Raw genomic sequence first — 17,486 nt, forward strand, 5'->3', positions numbered from 1 at the left:
GCCCGGCTTTGTTTTATAATTACTAGGTACACAGGATCGAGCAATACACCACTCAGCTAATTACGTCACGGTAATGGTTTTACTGTTTGTCTTTTTAGTTAAATGAAACATTTTTAGCATCGTTTAACATCGCTCATCTAGAACGGAAAAAATGTTTAATCGTCCTTGGCTGTTAAAGATATGGAAGCACCATAAATCATAAAATCCGCCAACGGAGATCTCGTGTGCTTTGTTACGTCACCTGGCAGTCTGTAGATTCTTCTTTATTACGATCTCCTACTCTCAGACGCATAAAAAACTGATGTCAATTTGCCTTTTACAATAACAAGACCCCAAACTGGTCAAATTCCGGGAATAAATGAGGGGAAAAGACGCATAAACAAAGATAAGTGAATTTTATTCAAAATGACTCGAACATTGTCAATAGCTTTTTTTGCTTTTTAATTGGCTACTTAAAAAGTCCATAAAATCTCATTGGTTAAAACGTTGACAGTTTGACAGCTGAAATTTAAACTTGAAAGCTTCCATAAATTAAAATTTTATCCGTCTGTACTCTTACTGATGTTAAAAATGAGCCAATCAGCGCGCGAGAAATTAGACAGTTATTGTAAAAAAATCTTTTTTCACTGGAAACGTGAGTAAGGCCTCATTTAACAATTCCCCTCAATCCCCACTGACTGCAAACTTCTGAAAATCTGGAGTTGTCATTTTCCATTCTAACAAACGAGCCACATATACATGCACGACAAAATTTCCAATCGCAAAACTTAATCCAACTTAAATTTGTTATTTTGTATGTATTGAAGGTTGCATAAATACGTTTGTCCAGTTATAACTAATGGGTTTACCAGGGTCTTCACGAACAAGGACTTTCCAGAAATCACTAGAAGACACTCCAACGTACAAGTCATTACATTAGCATCTTGAGCCACCTGGAGTGAGCAGCCAGTGATATAAACGTTGGTTTCTTTAGATTTTTTAGCAAATCCCTCTAGTATGAAGATTTAATTTGTTCATAAAACAGTTTTGTTTTGTTTTATTTTATTGTTAAGGTACACATCGTTTATTGGATTTTCGAACGGATTTTGATTTTTGATTTGCTAACGATGGTGTTATTTCCCGTGTTTATAGACGTTCTAGGGAAGCTGATAACTATCTAAAAGGTCCTTAAGGCCTTCAGTTATTTAACTTAAATTTGTTATTTTTGTATGTATCGAAGATTAGATAAACAGGTTTGTCCAGCTATAGGTAATCGTTGGACCAGTATCTTAACAAACAAAGACTTTCCAGAAATCTCCAGAAGACACTCCAACGAGATAGTCGTCACATTCCCATCTTGAGCCATCTGGAGTCAGCAGCCAGTGATATAAATATGATGCAAAAGCACTGGCATAGTACAACCTATCTTGATCCACAGCATTCCCCCATTTACTAACGTAATAGTTTGTACCATTGTATCCCCACTGGCGGCAAACTCCTGCTAATCTGGAGTTGTCGTTCTCCATTCTAACAAACGAGCCACAGGCATTAGGCTGGACATCTGTCTGACCACTGAAGTACTGGACTACAGCTTCACCAGTGTTGTTAGCGACCGTGGTAACGTGGAACGTACGTCCCTGTTGTTTACTACAGTGGAATGTCAGTTGAGTGAAAGACAGGTGCGTTCTGAGCTCATACATGGCACTCTTGTCAGAAAAGTCTGGTTGTTATGGTAACTGCTGATTCCGCGGTATGGGGTCTTTACTGACATTTGTGGGGACGAAGGACTGTCAATCACAACGTTGGAGACAAAAAGCCAACCTCCTAAAAATCACGCCAATCAGGTAAAAGTTATCAACCGTGAATTCAATAAGAACCAAGGAGAAATGCATGACACAAGTAATACCAGTATGAGAAAGGGAAAGGCTGGGTTTGCCTTTACGCTCCTGACAAACTGAAAACATAGGCACGCAAGGCGTGCAAGAGTTATTTTTTTGTGAACTATAAGTCTCGGAGATAGGAGCATTCATGGAACTGTTTACAGTAATGATTTGGTTGATCTGACAAGTTTTTTGGTTGCGATGTACAGCAAGAAAGAAACTGGGAATTTATGATGTACATACGATGTTACATCGGTAATGGTAAGTTAACTAAATAGTAAGCCATAAAATGTTTGACTGAACAAACTACAGTAATCTGACATGTCTCCAGATTAATGAAGAGAGCATCTTATTTTCTAACAGGTAATTTTATTCGTTCTTTGATACAACCCACACTGTGATTGGTCTGACACGCGCACATGCATAACTTCCTCACTCACCGATCCCGTAGCCCTTCCCCCCGGGGGGGGGGAGGGACTCCCTTATATGGGCTATATAGGTCTGTGCGGCCCCGAAGGGTATGGTTTTTCAGCCGTTTTGGTCATAAATAGGGTATCGATTTTAGCTGATTTTGGTCATTTTGGTCATAAATTGGGTACGGTTTTTGCACTCTAGCCTTGATATGGGTATGCTTTAAGAAGAAGCCACTTTTTCATCATTATCGAAAAGAAAATCAACAAAAGCCCTTCACACATTTATATGTTTACGGTAATTTAACATTGGTTTGAACTAGGGAGCTAATTATAACGCAGGTCTGAAACAGGGTTTTGATTTGAGGGTCAGGTCGTAAATAGGGTTTCGAATTTTTGGTCGTCATAAATAGGGTAAGGAATATCGCAGATTTTGGTCATAAATAGGGTAAGGGTTTTGGGAAGCGGGCCGCACACCCCCAACCAATTTTTCTGGGAGTACCCCCTCGGGAGCCCTTCCAGCCCCCAAGAGGAATTTTTGCTCAAAAATACTCAAGTTAAGAGAACTTTTCGCATTTTATACGAGTCGTAAGTTTACCCTTTTTACACAACACAACGCAACAACACTACTTCACCGAAAATTGAAAGAAAGAGAAAAAACCTCTCTGACACGTTGAAAGTCTGATTTAATTAAATTGCACTTTAACTTGGTGCCACACAGTCTTCAAAGAACATTTGAACAGTTTTCATACTTTTTACCTTCAAAAATATCGGACTGAAAAGAATGTCATAAAATACCCATCAAATAAAAATATTAAACTGCTACTGCAGAGACGTAAAAACACTCTAGAAATGAAAGCTTTTTTGTTTAATATCCTGGGAACAATAGCCGATAACTTGTAAGCTCTAATTGAATTTACTCCCATATGAAAAACAAAAGTGTCGAGTTAACATTTGTAACTAAAAATAGCAAACATCTCGTGGGAACAAGTGGTGACGATTCGTCAGCTCTAATTGAATTTACTACCTTGTGAAAAACAAGAGTGTCAAATTACCCATTATAACTAAAAAATAAAAATATCTCGTTATATTTGCATGCAATAAGAACAAAACAATCGTTACCTGCACTTACTATTGTAAACGTTAGAACTGCTTCAAATCTAAATAGTCTCGTCTCCTCTAAAACATGTCCTAAGAACTAGAACCGACGATTCGTGACCTCTAATTGAATTAACTCCTTGTGAAAAACAAAAGTATCAAGTTACCCTTTGTAATTAAAAATAAAAATATCTCGTGCCATTTGCCTACTACTCATGAACTGCTTCAAAACTCATGACTCATCTCGTTCATAACTAGCCACCATTACACTGAAAATTATACACTCTAAAACAACCCAATGTACGTATGTAACTGTCACACTCCCCTCCAAACCGGACTAAAAATCACAAACCGGCAACATACACGTCACTCTTTATTTTTCAATTACCAAAGTCCTTGTGTTTATACATACCTTGTGTTTCTCACGTACCATTTACCTTTACAACAAAAAATTTGATTGGCTGTTCATAGTAGATCCAATCTGATTGGTGTGACATACATACATCTCTCACTCACTCACTCACTCACTCACTCACTCACTCACTCACTCACTCACTCACTCACTCACTCACATTGACCCGTCCATAACATACCCGACGCGCCGACTAAGAGGTATTTTTTTTACAAAAAAATAACTCAAAAAGGTTAACAAGTAAGAAAAAGACTTTTTTAAAGAACTGTAGTATATTCATTGATCAATATGAGAAAGTGTTTCTACATAGTTTTTCAAACGGCCATTTTTTCTAGATAACTAGGAATCCCCAAAATCCCACATCCCTCCCCCGAAAATGTTTTTCATTATCATTAAGCTACCTCCGTCAGTTGTCATGTCACAGAAGACCTTTAAAGGGTTTCCACTCTTCTCAGGGTCGATCCAGTACTCGCCGTTGTATAAACTAAGAGGTAACCTACCTGGACGGAACCATTGTATGTAGATCCTTTCTTCCATTTAAAATCTTCTGGCTTCATCTGTCTGGTTTTGTTGTTGAGGTCATTCCACTGAAATAAGAACGTGCACTGAGATTTTTGTGAAACTTTGCCTACTAATTGTTTATATTATAGGAACTTAAATTTTGAAATAAAAATGAGGGGTCCCCATGTTCGTTTAGGGGCAACAGCACCTTGTTTATACCCATATAAATCCTTATAATAGCACCATGATTGTAGTCACGATTGCTTGCTACATTCACGTTTCCTACGATTGCTTTTTGCTCTACACTGAGAATTGGTCCATATTTATTTTGCACAGAGAAATTTATTACTCAATTCAAAACAACAGAAAAAAATAATAGGTTACCATACTCGTTTGCGAGAAAATGACGATTTACCTCTATGGCGAGGTCTAGCTGTAAAGAAAAAGCCGCCATTTTTTAATGCGCGCGCGCTAATCACGCGTGAAATTATGCGCAGTAGGGATGTGCAATGCAATAATGGGGAATAACCTTAAGCTCACAAATGCGTCGTTGTGCATTGTTGCCATCTGGATGGAGGTTAAACGACTTGCAACTTTTATTTCCGATGCATTTAAGCTGACATTCAAACACGTCAACAACAGTAACCGTGTCCATGGCATGACCAAGTAAGGCATGGTCTAAAAGAGGAGAGGAAATAAAAAATGTATTGAATGCGAACTAAAAAGACTGAATAGAAGGAAAGAGGAGCGTCTTAATTCACAGGTGTCTCCTTACCAACTTGAGTTTCAAAACGTTTCCCCAAAAGTTTGTGTTTGCCGCCACAAATAAGAATCCCAGGAGAATATTGAGAGCTGCAATGATCAACTGAGTCAGGCATGAGTCAGACATCAAGATGCTGTGGTGAAAACTTCGTCTAGAAACTATGGTTGACACATAAATCTGCACCACTACTTTGTAAATCTGAGCCCTTTTATGCCTAATCATGACCATTTGTGTTTGATATTGGCCATTTAATTTTGTTACGTTTGAAATACTTTCAGGCCGCTTCCATTAACTTCTTCATATTTATATTTATATCATAAAACTTGTGGCTTTTGTTTGGCTAATGAGAGCATTTCAGTATCACCACCTAATTAAACTAATAGGCGAATGTTGAGAGCTGATATGATCAACTGAGTCAGGCAAGAGTCAGCCATCGAGATGCTGTGGTGAAATCTTCGTCCAGAAACGATGGTTGACACATAAATCTGCACCACTGTTATGTAAATTTGAGCCCTTTTATGCCTAGTCATGTACATTTGTGATTGATATTGGACATTTGGTTACGTTTGAAACGGCTTCCAGGCCGCTTCCATTAATCTTCATGTTTCAGGGGCACCCAACGACCGTTTCCTCTCAAATGCTTTTAAAGCTCAGTAGATTAATTTTAGGTTGCGCTAAAAAAATTCTATCTGTTCGGTTATTCTAGAGGAACTTGAGTATTCTCGAATTTATTAGGGCTTTTTTGTCCATTTCCCGAAAACCTTAGGTCTTATCGCCTTTCCGAAAGTGATAGCTGACCTTTTTTCGGTACTCAAAACGACATTTTTAACAATCCGAAAGCAACAGACATTAAATTTGTCATATCACGAAAGTTCGAAGTGACAATTCTCTTAAGAAAATCAGAGGGGATTAAAGGCCTTCCGAACAGATAATTTACCGAAAAGATCCGTTGGGTGCCCCGGAAGTTTATATTTATATTATATAACTTGTCGCTTATGTTTGCCTAATGAGAGCGTTTCAGTATCACCACCTAATTAAACTAATATTGCTTCTAAGAATTTGAAACTACATTAACAAAAAATATATATCGACAGTTATGAATTTTCTTGACTTGAAAGTGTGCTGGTACTGCAATGAGAAATCACTCATTTTAAAATTAACAAGAAAAGACATAAACGAAAATACTGTGCTTGAGTCTCTAAACATTCACGTTTTCCGCCATTAATTGACGTTTTTTCGTCTTGGCTTGGTTTGTCGTGCAGGTGGTTTCCTCTTTCATAAAAGACTTTACTGTTTATGGATGTTTAGTTTTCTTGCTTTCCATAACTACATCCCGGAGTTTAAAATTATCTCTACCAATTTCTTTGTGCTTTCTTTAAAAAACTTAAGATTGGGGCAGTATAAGAACTGGAAAATGCTTTCACGTAGAGTGACACGAGCACCAGCTAATGCCAAGTTTTTTTCCATTATAATATCGACCTTTTACTTTACATTTTAAATTTACTTGTAATTTAGCTTAACAGTCACCTCTAAAGATGCATGTACGAGTCATGGCCCGCGCACAGGAACTTTTTGACAGAAAATGCATTTGCAATATAAGAAGTGAAGCGTTACACAATTACAAACTTTCTCCGCTAAAGAAGAATCTTGTCACTGTACAAGTATAAAAATTGATCAGCCGGCCTTAAATTCAAAATCAAATCCGATTTTGCTCAATGAAGTTCTCTTCACTGTAACGCCCCTGCTAATAACCTTGTAATAAACTAGGGACTCAACGATATTCCTTCAGCGCGATTCAAGGTTAACTGAAGCTAAAAAACAGTGTAAACGGTATATTAATCAAAAAAGAAAGTAACAAATGCAGCTGAAAACATTTGATGGTTAAAACTGTAGTCAATAGGATATTCGCCTGTAAAGGCCTGTCCAAACGGGAAATGTTTGGCGACCAAACATCATCAAACATTGTTTGGTGATCAAACATGCTGATGTTGAAGTGAGTGGCTAAACGGTTAAAACATGTTTGATGAAACACAGATCAAACTCCACACGCAAAAAGCTATGGGCGACAAATTACCCAGCGTACCTTACTCAGCGCGAGATTTCAATACGGCGGAACGTGAGCCTGCTAAGTCTGAGACTTAGCAGGTTGGGATTCAAACGTTCAAATTAAAGAAGAGTATAGGGGCTATAATCCTTCGCGAAATGATGTGAATGACTCATGACGATTTTCTCGAGATACTGCGGCTTATTGAACCTGACATAACTCCTCGTCAGGTAACTGGTGGTCACAAGGATATTAGTGCTGCTGAGCGACTGACACTGACAATACGATTTCTTGCCACTGGCGAGACTTACATATCCTTGAGCTTCCAGTTCCGAATCTCGAAGTCGGCAATTTCTTACATTGTCAACGAGGTGTGTGTCTCAGCCCAATGGTCTTGTATTTTATGTCCGCTATGGGAATGCCAAGTTCTTCTTACATCTTTCGTATGCTTTATCTCGCTTATCTTTTAAGTGATATTCCTTTGAAAATACATCCCATAGGCATGCATTTTGTTCCAATAGATCGATCAAAAGATCCATTTCTTCGTCATTCCATTTCCTTACCTTTCCTCTACTTTACTTTCGTTTTCGACTCGGTGTTTCTTCGGTAAATATCTCCTCATTTTCAACAACGTGTACCAAAGCTTCTTCTTCGTTCGCCATTCTTAAAATACTGAACAAGCGAGTACGTAAACAAGACGCGGTATCTATGGATACAAGCCGCTGAGAAAGCGTGGTACGCGTGCGCGCGCCAAACATGTTTGATACGGCTGTCCAAACGGACAAAACATCGCCCATCAAACACGAGAACAAAAGAAATGTTTTAAGTTGTTTGATCGAATGTTCGATAGCCTTCAAATTTTATCAAACACGACCAAACACGATCAAACACGATCAAACAGCACCAAACAAGGTGGCCAAACGGTAAAATGTTTGGTCACCAGACAATGTTTGATGGTGTTTGGTCGCTAAACATTTCCCGTTTGGACAGGCCTTAATAGTTTCGTATTTTCGTGGGATATGTCTGTTCTTAAGCCTGAGGCCTGGCAAGGATGCCGCTAAGGGCAGCTGCCGACGAATTTTAGCGGCTGAAATTTCACACAAAAATATGGAGTTGTCAAGGCCAGAAAAGCCATCTGGGATTGTTAACGAGTCGGCTGGCCCTGTCCACACTAATACGTTTGTCGTTGTCAGCGAAAAATGTAGACATCCGAAAACGGTGTCCACAGTCAGGAGACAGTTTAAAACGGAACCCTATCTTATTAAAGGCGACAGCGAAACCGAGGCGTTTGAGTATCAGTGTTTTCGAGCGGTTTCAGGTGGATGGCAAAAACGCTACGGAAACGGTGTTGTGGACATGAAGTGTTTGAATAGTTTTCGTAAACGCGTCATTTCTAGAATGTATTAGGGTGGACGGTTCCTCACTTTCAATTCTCCTTGGCGTACGCGTTCGCCTTAGCAACATTGCCTCTCAGTGCCAGGAGGGTTATAATAAAATCGCCTCATAGAATGATTTCAAACTTACATCGCTCTACATCTTGGTCAGGACATAAACTACTCGTTCACCACAAACAGCTGACATCCTTGTTCTCTGAACAGTTACTCTCCAAAATTATGTGTGTAGGAACATTGCTGCTGTTTTAAATTCAGCCCGAAGACAAAAATCAGAGGTGACAGGAGGCCACCTAAAGGTGATTATTTGAGCTTGGGTCTCAATAATTCGTCCACGTATATATATACGACCACGGAATTTCCCGTCAAGGCACACACAAGACTAGCTGCATAATGTTCATAAAAAGTTGCTGTATTATATTATGTTTTGCTTTACTTATTTAATTCTTACTGTGAGAAAGTGGAGGTTGAGGGGGGCGGGGGTTTGCTAAGGCTCCCCTAGCCCCTTCCCCCCCTCCTCTACGCGGTCCCTGATGTTGTAGCATACGAAACGTCATGCACAAAAACCATAATTTTTACGACATGCGTTGTTTTGTCATGTTTGTCACAGCAGTGTGTCTTACATATCGTTGATTTTAAATTTTGGGCTGCCTGCTGTTTAAGTTATTTTCTAGAAAAAATAAACTAAACGAGAAAAACCACTGATCACGATCGCAGTTAGCTCTTTACAGGACTATGAGAGCCCAGATTGATCGAAATTTTAATATCGCAGGGAATTGTATTTGTGTGAAGTTTCATCGGCTTGCGAATGAAAGTAAAACAATACAATATAACGCTGTTACCATCCACCATAACTGTTTTTGCATATTTTCAAATTCATGACAGACAGTAGAGTTACACGAAACGATAAATTGTTATGATAAGAGCAAATATATCGACAAAAAAGATCATAAAACATCATAAAGCATTTTATTTTACAACCTTTTATTATATTATAGACATAGGCATAGCTTATTTAACTATTCGTACACTTAGCTATGATAACGGTGCGTCCCATAGACTTGATAAGCAGAGTCTACAGGATGCACCAGTTTACAGGTTCGCCAATTGCAAGAAAACAAAATAACAAAGTCAAAATGTACATTTAGGAATAAATTTTAAACTAAACTAACAGAGATTACATAACTAGCTACTATAAAATATCCAAAAATGTATAAGAATATAAAATGTATATAAACTGTACAGACAAAAACTGTTTACAAGTAAAAGATATGAAAAGGAAAAATTGTTAACATTAGTTCACACATGTATGGCAGCTGATGTGCACGTCATTTAATGTAGTTCTAAACGCTTTATAGCTGGTCGAGGATCTGCTCAAGTCCGGGAGACTGTTTTATAATTTGCATCCAAAATATCGCCATTATTTAAGGCCGTACTTTGTGGTGTACACCGTAAGGATATTAAGAATGTTATTACCTCTCAAGTTATAAGACGAATTCCTAAGTTGTATTAAGTCACGCAAGCAGGCGGGTTATGTTCTAAAAATCGAGGCAGCGATGTTACGAGCTCGCTGCTCAGCTAAAGTTGGTTTATTTAAAGTTTTTAGCAAATCCCTCTAGGATGAACATTTAATTTGTCCATAAAACAATTATGTTTTGTTTTATTTTATTATTAAGCTACACATCGTTTATTTGATTTTCGATCGGGTTTTCATTTTCGATTTGCTAACGATGGTGTTATTTCTCGTGTTTATAGACGTTCTATGGAAGCTGCTAACTGTCTAAAAGGTCCTTAAACGCAAAACAAAATTTCCGATCGCAAAACTGTATTTAACTTAAATTTGTTATTTTTGTATGTATCGAAGATTAGATGAATACGTTTGTCCAGCTACAAGTATCTTATCGCACAAAGACTCTCCAGAAATCACCAGAAGACACTCCAACGTGCCCGTCATCACATTCGAATCTTGAGCCACCTGGAGTCAGCAGCCAGTGATATGAATGTGTTACAAAAGCCGCATGGTTGTACAATCTATCTTGATATAGACTGACATGCCCCCATTTGTCGATGTAATCGCGCGTACCGTCATATCCCCACTGGTGGCAAACTTCTGCTAATCTGGAGTTGTCGTTCTCCATTCTAACAAAAGAGCCACAGGCATCAGGCGGGACATCCGTCTGACCGCTGAAGTACTGGACTACAGCTTCACCAGTACTGTTAGCGACCGTGGTCACGTGGAACGTACGTCCCTGTTGTTTACTGCAGTGGAATCTCAGTTGAGTGAAAGACAGGTGCGTTCTGAGCTCATTCATGGCACTCTTGGTCAGAAACGTCTGGTTGTTATGGTAACTGCTGATTTCACGGTATGACGACTTTACTGACATTTGTGGGGATGACGGATTGTCAATGACAACGTTGGAGACAAGAAGCCAACCTCCTTAAATAAAACAAAGTTCAGTGGTCACGTGAAAAAATAAAAGCAGTTGAGGACTGTATTTACTTTTATCACGAAAAGAAAAAAAAAACAGGAAAACGATTAGTAGGTGCAAATGCTGTAAAATTGCTGCACAATAGAGTTCACATTTGTCGTGACCTTTCCATTGTTAATTACATCAAACAATAAAGCGTGGTTCGTGAAAATTTTGAAAAACTTTCACAGCATGTTAAATGTTCCTTCTATAGCGGACCAATTAGATCTTAAGGGCAACTTGTTTTTAAAAAAGAGAAAATCAACCAGCCGTTAAACGCTCATTGGCTAGTTTTTGTGGTCAATAAGAGCACAGACAGATACATGACGCCATCACAAGTGGATCTTGACAATTTTACCAAACTTTCACAGCCTGTTTAATGTTGTCATTTCTCGATTATAATCGACAAATTGCATCTAAACGGGAGCTTTGTTTAAGATGACGTTTTCTTGAGATTGAATCCAACTGTAAGGCCACAGAGGAACTTGTATTTGTCAAATTTTGACGTGGACCTCCATGAGTATAATTTGACAATGTCACGACGCAATTTATCAGCAATGAGAGGACAGACCCATACAAAGCTGTTCTCGGGAAGCTGTGGGGGCTTTGTGTACTCATTCCTTAGAATTTAGAAAGTTCTAACTTTCATATCATTATCCATTACTTACCTCTGTCCGTTGTCATGTCACAGTAAACCTTGAAAGGGTTTCCACTCTTCTCAGGGTCGATCCAATACTCGCCGTCTCCTTTGGAGTCTCCTGAGTCCTGGATGTCCTTACAGGAATGAGCAGGCTGATTGGAATTCAAACCTTTTACAGCTGCAAAAAGCAAACCATGTTTTAAATAAAACTCTTCATATTCTTTTGAAGCAGAAGGGAAATCTTTCTAAAAAGTCCGCCAACATCGCTAACTTTACTCTAAAATAATAATGCTCTTACAAGCACTGTGCAGTACGCGGGCACCTTTTGAAACAAAATTCAACCTGCTTTATCAAATCATACAAAATATCGTTGCAAGACAAATTTTCAACACTCACGTTTTTCACATTTTTTCCCCTTGTATCCTGGATAACACTCTCCGTTCTTTGTTTGTTTGTTTTGCTCACGGGAAACATCGATGCAGGAGGCCTGTGTTGGGTTAAGATATGAAATAAACCGGGTCGATAAATTAAGTAATAACAACAAGGTTTATTAATATCCTAACCTATTAACTTTATATCGGTCTAGGATGAGTCTATGTCCACTCTTTGTAACCACACAAGCCAGCCTATTTCATTCTGAAAGACCGTACAAGAACAAGTTAGCGCGGGTGAAGTTAACTAAAATAGAAAATGTGAATGTACGGCAGTTTTCAACTGACCTGAACAGAGCCATAGTATGTGGATCCTTTCTTCCATTTAAAATCTCTTGGCTTCATCTGTCGGGTTTTGTTGTTAAGCTCACAAATACGTCGTTTTACATTGTTGCCATCAGTACGAACGTTAAACGACTTGCAACTTTTATTTCCGATGCACTTAAGCTGGCATTCAAACTCATCAACAACAGTAACCGTGTCCATGGCATGACCAAGTAAGACATGGTCTAAAAGAAGAAAAAAAAAATCAAAATTCTATTGATGCAAACTAAAAAGACTGAATAAAAGGAAAGAGGAGGGTCTCTTAAGTGTTTACTTACCAACTTGAGTTTCAAAAACGCTTGCAGAAAAGTCTGTGTTTGCCGCCACAAATAACATTCCCAGCAGAATGTTGAAAGCTGCAAAGGCCAGCTGAGTTAGCCATGAGCCTGCCATCGAAGGTGTTTTGTTGTGTGCCAGATTGTAGCAGTTCAAAACGTTGTCGAGAAACGAGGTTTGACGCATCCATCAAGTTCCTTTTGTGAATTTTGGCCAAAGCTGAACTTTTAATGCCAAGTCGTGTTTATCCATAATTAATAATAGACGTATTTAGTAACCATGGAGATGCCTGCAGGTTTTTATACACTTTTTTTTATATTTATATCAAGTTTAATGGTCCCTTTTAATTAGTCTGCTCTATTCTTAATGTCAGGATCACCACGTAATTAACTAAATTGTCGCATGGGCCATGAAATATTTTAGATAGTATATAAAAAACAATCTTCACTCACTTTAAAGGAAATGACATATTAAAAGACTAAAAGGTTCGTGTCTCGAAACATTCACATTATTCACCATTCTTGCCTTTGTTTGGCATACAGCTGCTTTCATGAAAAGAACTTCCTGTTTATGGATGTTTTCCATAACAACATTCTGGAGTCCGTTCTTTGTTTGTTTGTTTTGCTCAATGTTTCTTTGTGAATTTGGGCCAAAGCGGATAGACTTTTATGCCAAGCCGTGTTTATCCATAATTAATAATAGACGTATTTAGTAACAAAGGAGAGACCTGCAGGTTTTCATTTACTTTGTTTATATTTATATCAAGTTAAAACGGTCCTTTTTAATTAGTTTGCTCTATTCTAAATGTCAAGATCACCACGTAATTAATTAAACTGTCGCATAGGGCTATAAAATATTTTTGATGGTACATCAAAGATAGCAACGTTCTTTGCTTGAAAGTGCGCTGAGACTGCAATGAAATCATTCACTTACTTTAAGGGAAAAGACATACTAAAAGACTGAAAGGTTTGTGTCTCGAAACATTCACATTGTTCACCATTCTCGCCTTTGTTTGGCATACAGCTGCTTTCATAAAAAGAACTTCCTCTTTATGGATGTTTTCCATAACGACATTCTGGAGTCCACAATTATATTTGTTTTCTTTCGCCAATATTTCTTTGTGCTATCTTATAAATTAAGAATGTTACCGTGTAAGGACTTTAAAATGCTCTAACATATCGTGACACAATCATCAACCTTTTTGTCATGATAATTAAGAAATAGAAAACATGTACCGTGTTTCTATCGAGTTATAGAAACACGAATGGAAGTTTGGGAGAACGAGAAATGCTGTGGGAACACGAGCCGCAGACGAGTGTTTCCACAGCTTTTTTGAGTTCTAAACTTTCAAGAGTGTTTCTATAACTCGATAGAGACACGGAGAACATGTTTTCTATTTCTTTCAGAAAACACAGCGACTAAAAAAAAGGAAAACAGCTTGCCAACTTTGATTATCAAAGTGTAAATTCTCTTTGCTCGCGCCATCATTAAGTCAACAGCTCGTGCTGGTTATGTGTTTCCATCGAGTCACAGAAACATGACTTTTAACCAAAGACATTAAGGCAGACGGACATTAAGGCGACGGCGCGACAAGGGCAGATGGCTGACGACAATGCCATGTCTGCCTGCGGGAAAAAGCTTCCACAAATTTTGCCTGAACAGTTTTCTAGAAACGTGGTGGGGTGCATCTATCCTTGAACCTCCTTGTATATAAACATTAGCATATTAGTTTTAACAAGCATGATTATTTACAATTCATTGTTACACACTTCGTTACAACTTAAGCAGGGGTTTCCTTTACGCCTGCCTTAACACAGTCATTTTACAATGGTTTGTATATTAATTTAGTGATGACACGGTCCGTTATGTCACATTTTGAGGAGTGAGAAACAGATTAAATTTAGAACTCTGTCCGTCACTGCAGGTGGAGAGTGCTCTTGTATGTCAAACGTACTCCAGAAACTCGCAGACCAAAGTATCACTTCGGGAACTCGAGATTAATAGGCCAATTTTGATATATTAAAATTCTAACTTGAATCCGAGGTTTAGGGGAATAACACAAAAGACAATTTACTGTCTAAAAATAATTTTAAAGGAGGACATTAAGTTAGACTGCGCAACAAAGACAGATGGCTGGCGACAATGTTGTACTACTCTTCCCAGTAGACCGCGACACCTACGCATTTTTGCGCCGCCTTCAGATTAAGCGCTTGTTCAAGTTCTTCATGATAGTCGATGATAGTTTTTCTTGTTTGACCACGCGTATGATAGTTCATGATAGTTTTCTGGTCAGCTGTTTTGGTAATCACAGGCCCGATAGCGGTCAATATTTCCTCAAATGTTTCACAGTTCATGCGCAACATTTCCTTGTAAGCGGCAGTGTCCTCCACTCGCAATTCTTCCACCAATTTCATCATCCCGCTTTCGTTTCTCCTCTTGTTCCATCCCCTTGTCCGTCCTCTCTTCCACCAACGCTCTCCAGATTCATCTTCCGTACATTCCTCCAACAAATCGATTACCGGTAAACAAGCTGCCGCACTCTTTCGTCGCGAAAAATTCATACTTTTACAAGTTTGTCACACGCGAAGTCAATTTAGTGTTCACATTTTACGCGGAAAGAGCCTGGAACTAGCTGCTCGTGTGACTTTGCTCGCGCGACTGTCGGTGAACTATCGTCAACTATTACGAACTTCTTTGGCCGTTTGACTATGTGAGTGATAGTTGGTATAGTTGATGATATTTAGGAGAGAATCAACTATCATCAACTATAATGCGCCGTTTGACCAGGGCTTAACGTTTTTGATGCCGCGAGTTTGTTTCAAACCAATCACGCGGTACATTGAAATGCATCACGTGAGGACATTTTTCCTGTGCGGCGTCATGACTTTTTCGTATTGCGTGATGTTCATTCATAACGTGTTTATTTTCATGAGGAAAGCTTATCGTGTCGAATGGGTCTAAAAAACCGCTCCAAATTTGTCCTGATCATATTTTATCTTCAGCTGATAAACAGCGGCCATGCTGACAGATCCATGGCTGACAAAAAGCGCGGTAAGCTTTACTTTCCTCTTCTAGTTTGTTTTTTGTTGATTTGTTTGTTATTTTTTTTTTATTAATAAGTTATATACACACGTCAAGTATCATTTCAAGGCATCAAGTATCATTTCTCGATAACTCGAGACACAGAATTCTCCTAGTCAAAGAAAGTGCTTGAAGGAAAAGCGCGTTACCTTTGTAACCTTGGGCGTTTCAAAAGACCGAACGCAGAGAAAACTCTAACGCTTCAAGAAGAGGAAATGTAGTGGTGGGCTAACAAACTCGAGAAACTCGGCTGCGCGGCAGACAAGAGCGCCCCAGCATGGCTGTTGAAGATTTCGAGCTGAGTCGGGATGACAATGGCCTTGAGTTTGTAGCTTTTCGTGGGAACCCGACTAAAACTCGTGAAGGAAGTCTGCACATCAAGCAAAGAAAACAACTGCCAAAAATGTTCGCTATCGGCGACGACACATGCCCTGTGGCGTTTTATAAATAAAAAGTAATTAAGAAGTCAAAAGGTTCACTTTACCTTGCACCGATGCAAAATTCCCAAACAAGTGTTTGGTTCAAGCGTCAAAACCTTAGTGAGAATGGAACTGACAAAATAATGAAGACAGTGTCAGTCCCAGTTTAAGTTTTGATCAATATGTAACCTAAGCGATTTCGTAGATGTAATCTACATCACTGGATGGTCACTTATCGTAAAAAACGTAATTTGGTTTTTGTTAAGTTAAAGGTGAGTTTATCAGCTATAGATACACCCTATTTAGATCGCAACTAAGACAATCACCGCAATTCCGCACTGGCATAGGTTAAACTGGTATCATCTGCATACCTTCTGCAATAGGTTGTGCAAAATGTAAACAATTTGGCAGGTCATTAATATCCACTAAAAACAATAGACCATTCGTGACAAGGAATACGTAGACCATAGTATTGTAATTTCGCCAACAATATATCATGGTTAACAGTGTCAAAAGCTTTTTGTAGGTCTAAGAAAACAACGGTACTGACGTGACTAAGATCAATAATCATTGTCCAACTGTCTGTAGCCTCAAGCAAAGCAGTTACGGTAGAATGTAAAGAACGAAAACCAGATTGGTAAAGGGAAAGATTATCTTTTTTGATTAGATAATGATAAAGTTGGTCATAAACGACCCGTTCGAATACTTTCGCCACGGTTGGGATTACCGAGCTGGCGGACATACTCCCAGCTGGAGTATGGCCGCCATCTCATCGCCAGCCATGAATTTTTATTAGCTTAGGCAAGACAGCATTAAGGGTGAGAGAGTTAATCCCTGTCAATTAAGTTGTGGGTGCTTTCAATTCGACCAAAACTTCCGGTTTACATTTCCAGAAATTTCCAGTGGCGAATGGAACAACATTTTTTAGAATTTCCAGAGAAGAGTACAACCTCACGAGCTTTACCGAAATTTTGCAAAAGTATCAACCAGGAATTTCTATTTCATGTGATATTCCTAGCGCAATTTCCAGAATTTTCGATTGAATGATTTCGCACCATTTGACCATAGTTAACTATGATTTGACCCTGTTTTGAAAGTTGCGGAGTTTTTGGTTGAATGGACGTCTCTCTGTGCCTTCTCTGCATGGCTGCATTTCCAAAACTAAAAACAGCAAACTTATTCATATTTTAATTTATTTAATGGCAAACATAGAAACGTCCTCAGTTGAACAAGAATACCTGTCAAAAAACACACGACGATAAGACAATGAGAAATCTTTTTTTTAGGTTCTTTCGCAGAACATATGAATGGTTTGAACTCAACTGTATCTGAGTTAGGCAGATCTGCATTTGGTGAACAAAAGAAACTA

At 38.6% G+C, this 17,486-nt stretch overlaps 1 protein-coding gene and 1 pseudogene across 1 annotated transcript; both read right to left on the minus strand.

Moving 5' to 3' along the window:
- Positions 1 to 1,228: 1,228 nt before the first annotated feature.
- Positions 1,229 to 5,952, minus strand: LOC145490688 (uncharacterized; annotated as a pseudogene).
- A 4,424-nt stretch (positions 5,953 to 10,376) lies between these two features.
- On the minus strand, positions 10,377 to 12,946 carry LOC145489552 (uncharacterized). Its single transcript, XM_081468531.1, has 5 exons — positions 12,620 to 12,946; positions 12,306 to 12,526; positions 11,983 to 12,073; positions 11,615 to 11,764; positions 10,377 to 10,915 (listed from the first exon to the last, which is right to left on the minus strand). The coding sequence occupies exons 1-5, from the start codon at positions 12,801 to 12,803 to the stop codon at positions 10,377 to 10,379; spliced, it is 1,185 nt and encodes a 394-aa protein (XP_081324657.1). The 5' UTR covers positions 12,804 to 12,946.
- Positions 12,947 to 17,486: the final 4,540 nt, after the last annotated feature.

The sequence above is a fragment of the Orbicella franksi genome, chromosome 6, assembly GCF_964199315.1.
Source record: "Orbicella franksi chromosome 6, jaOrbFran1.1, whole genome shotgun sequence".
Classification (NCBI taxonomy): domain Eukaryota; kingdom Metazoa; phylum Cnidaria; class Anthozoa; order Scleractinia; family Merulinidae; genus Orbicella; species Orbicella franksi.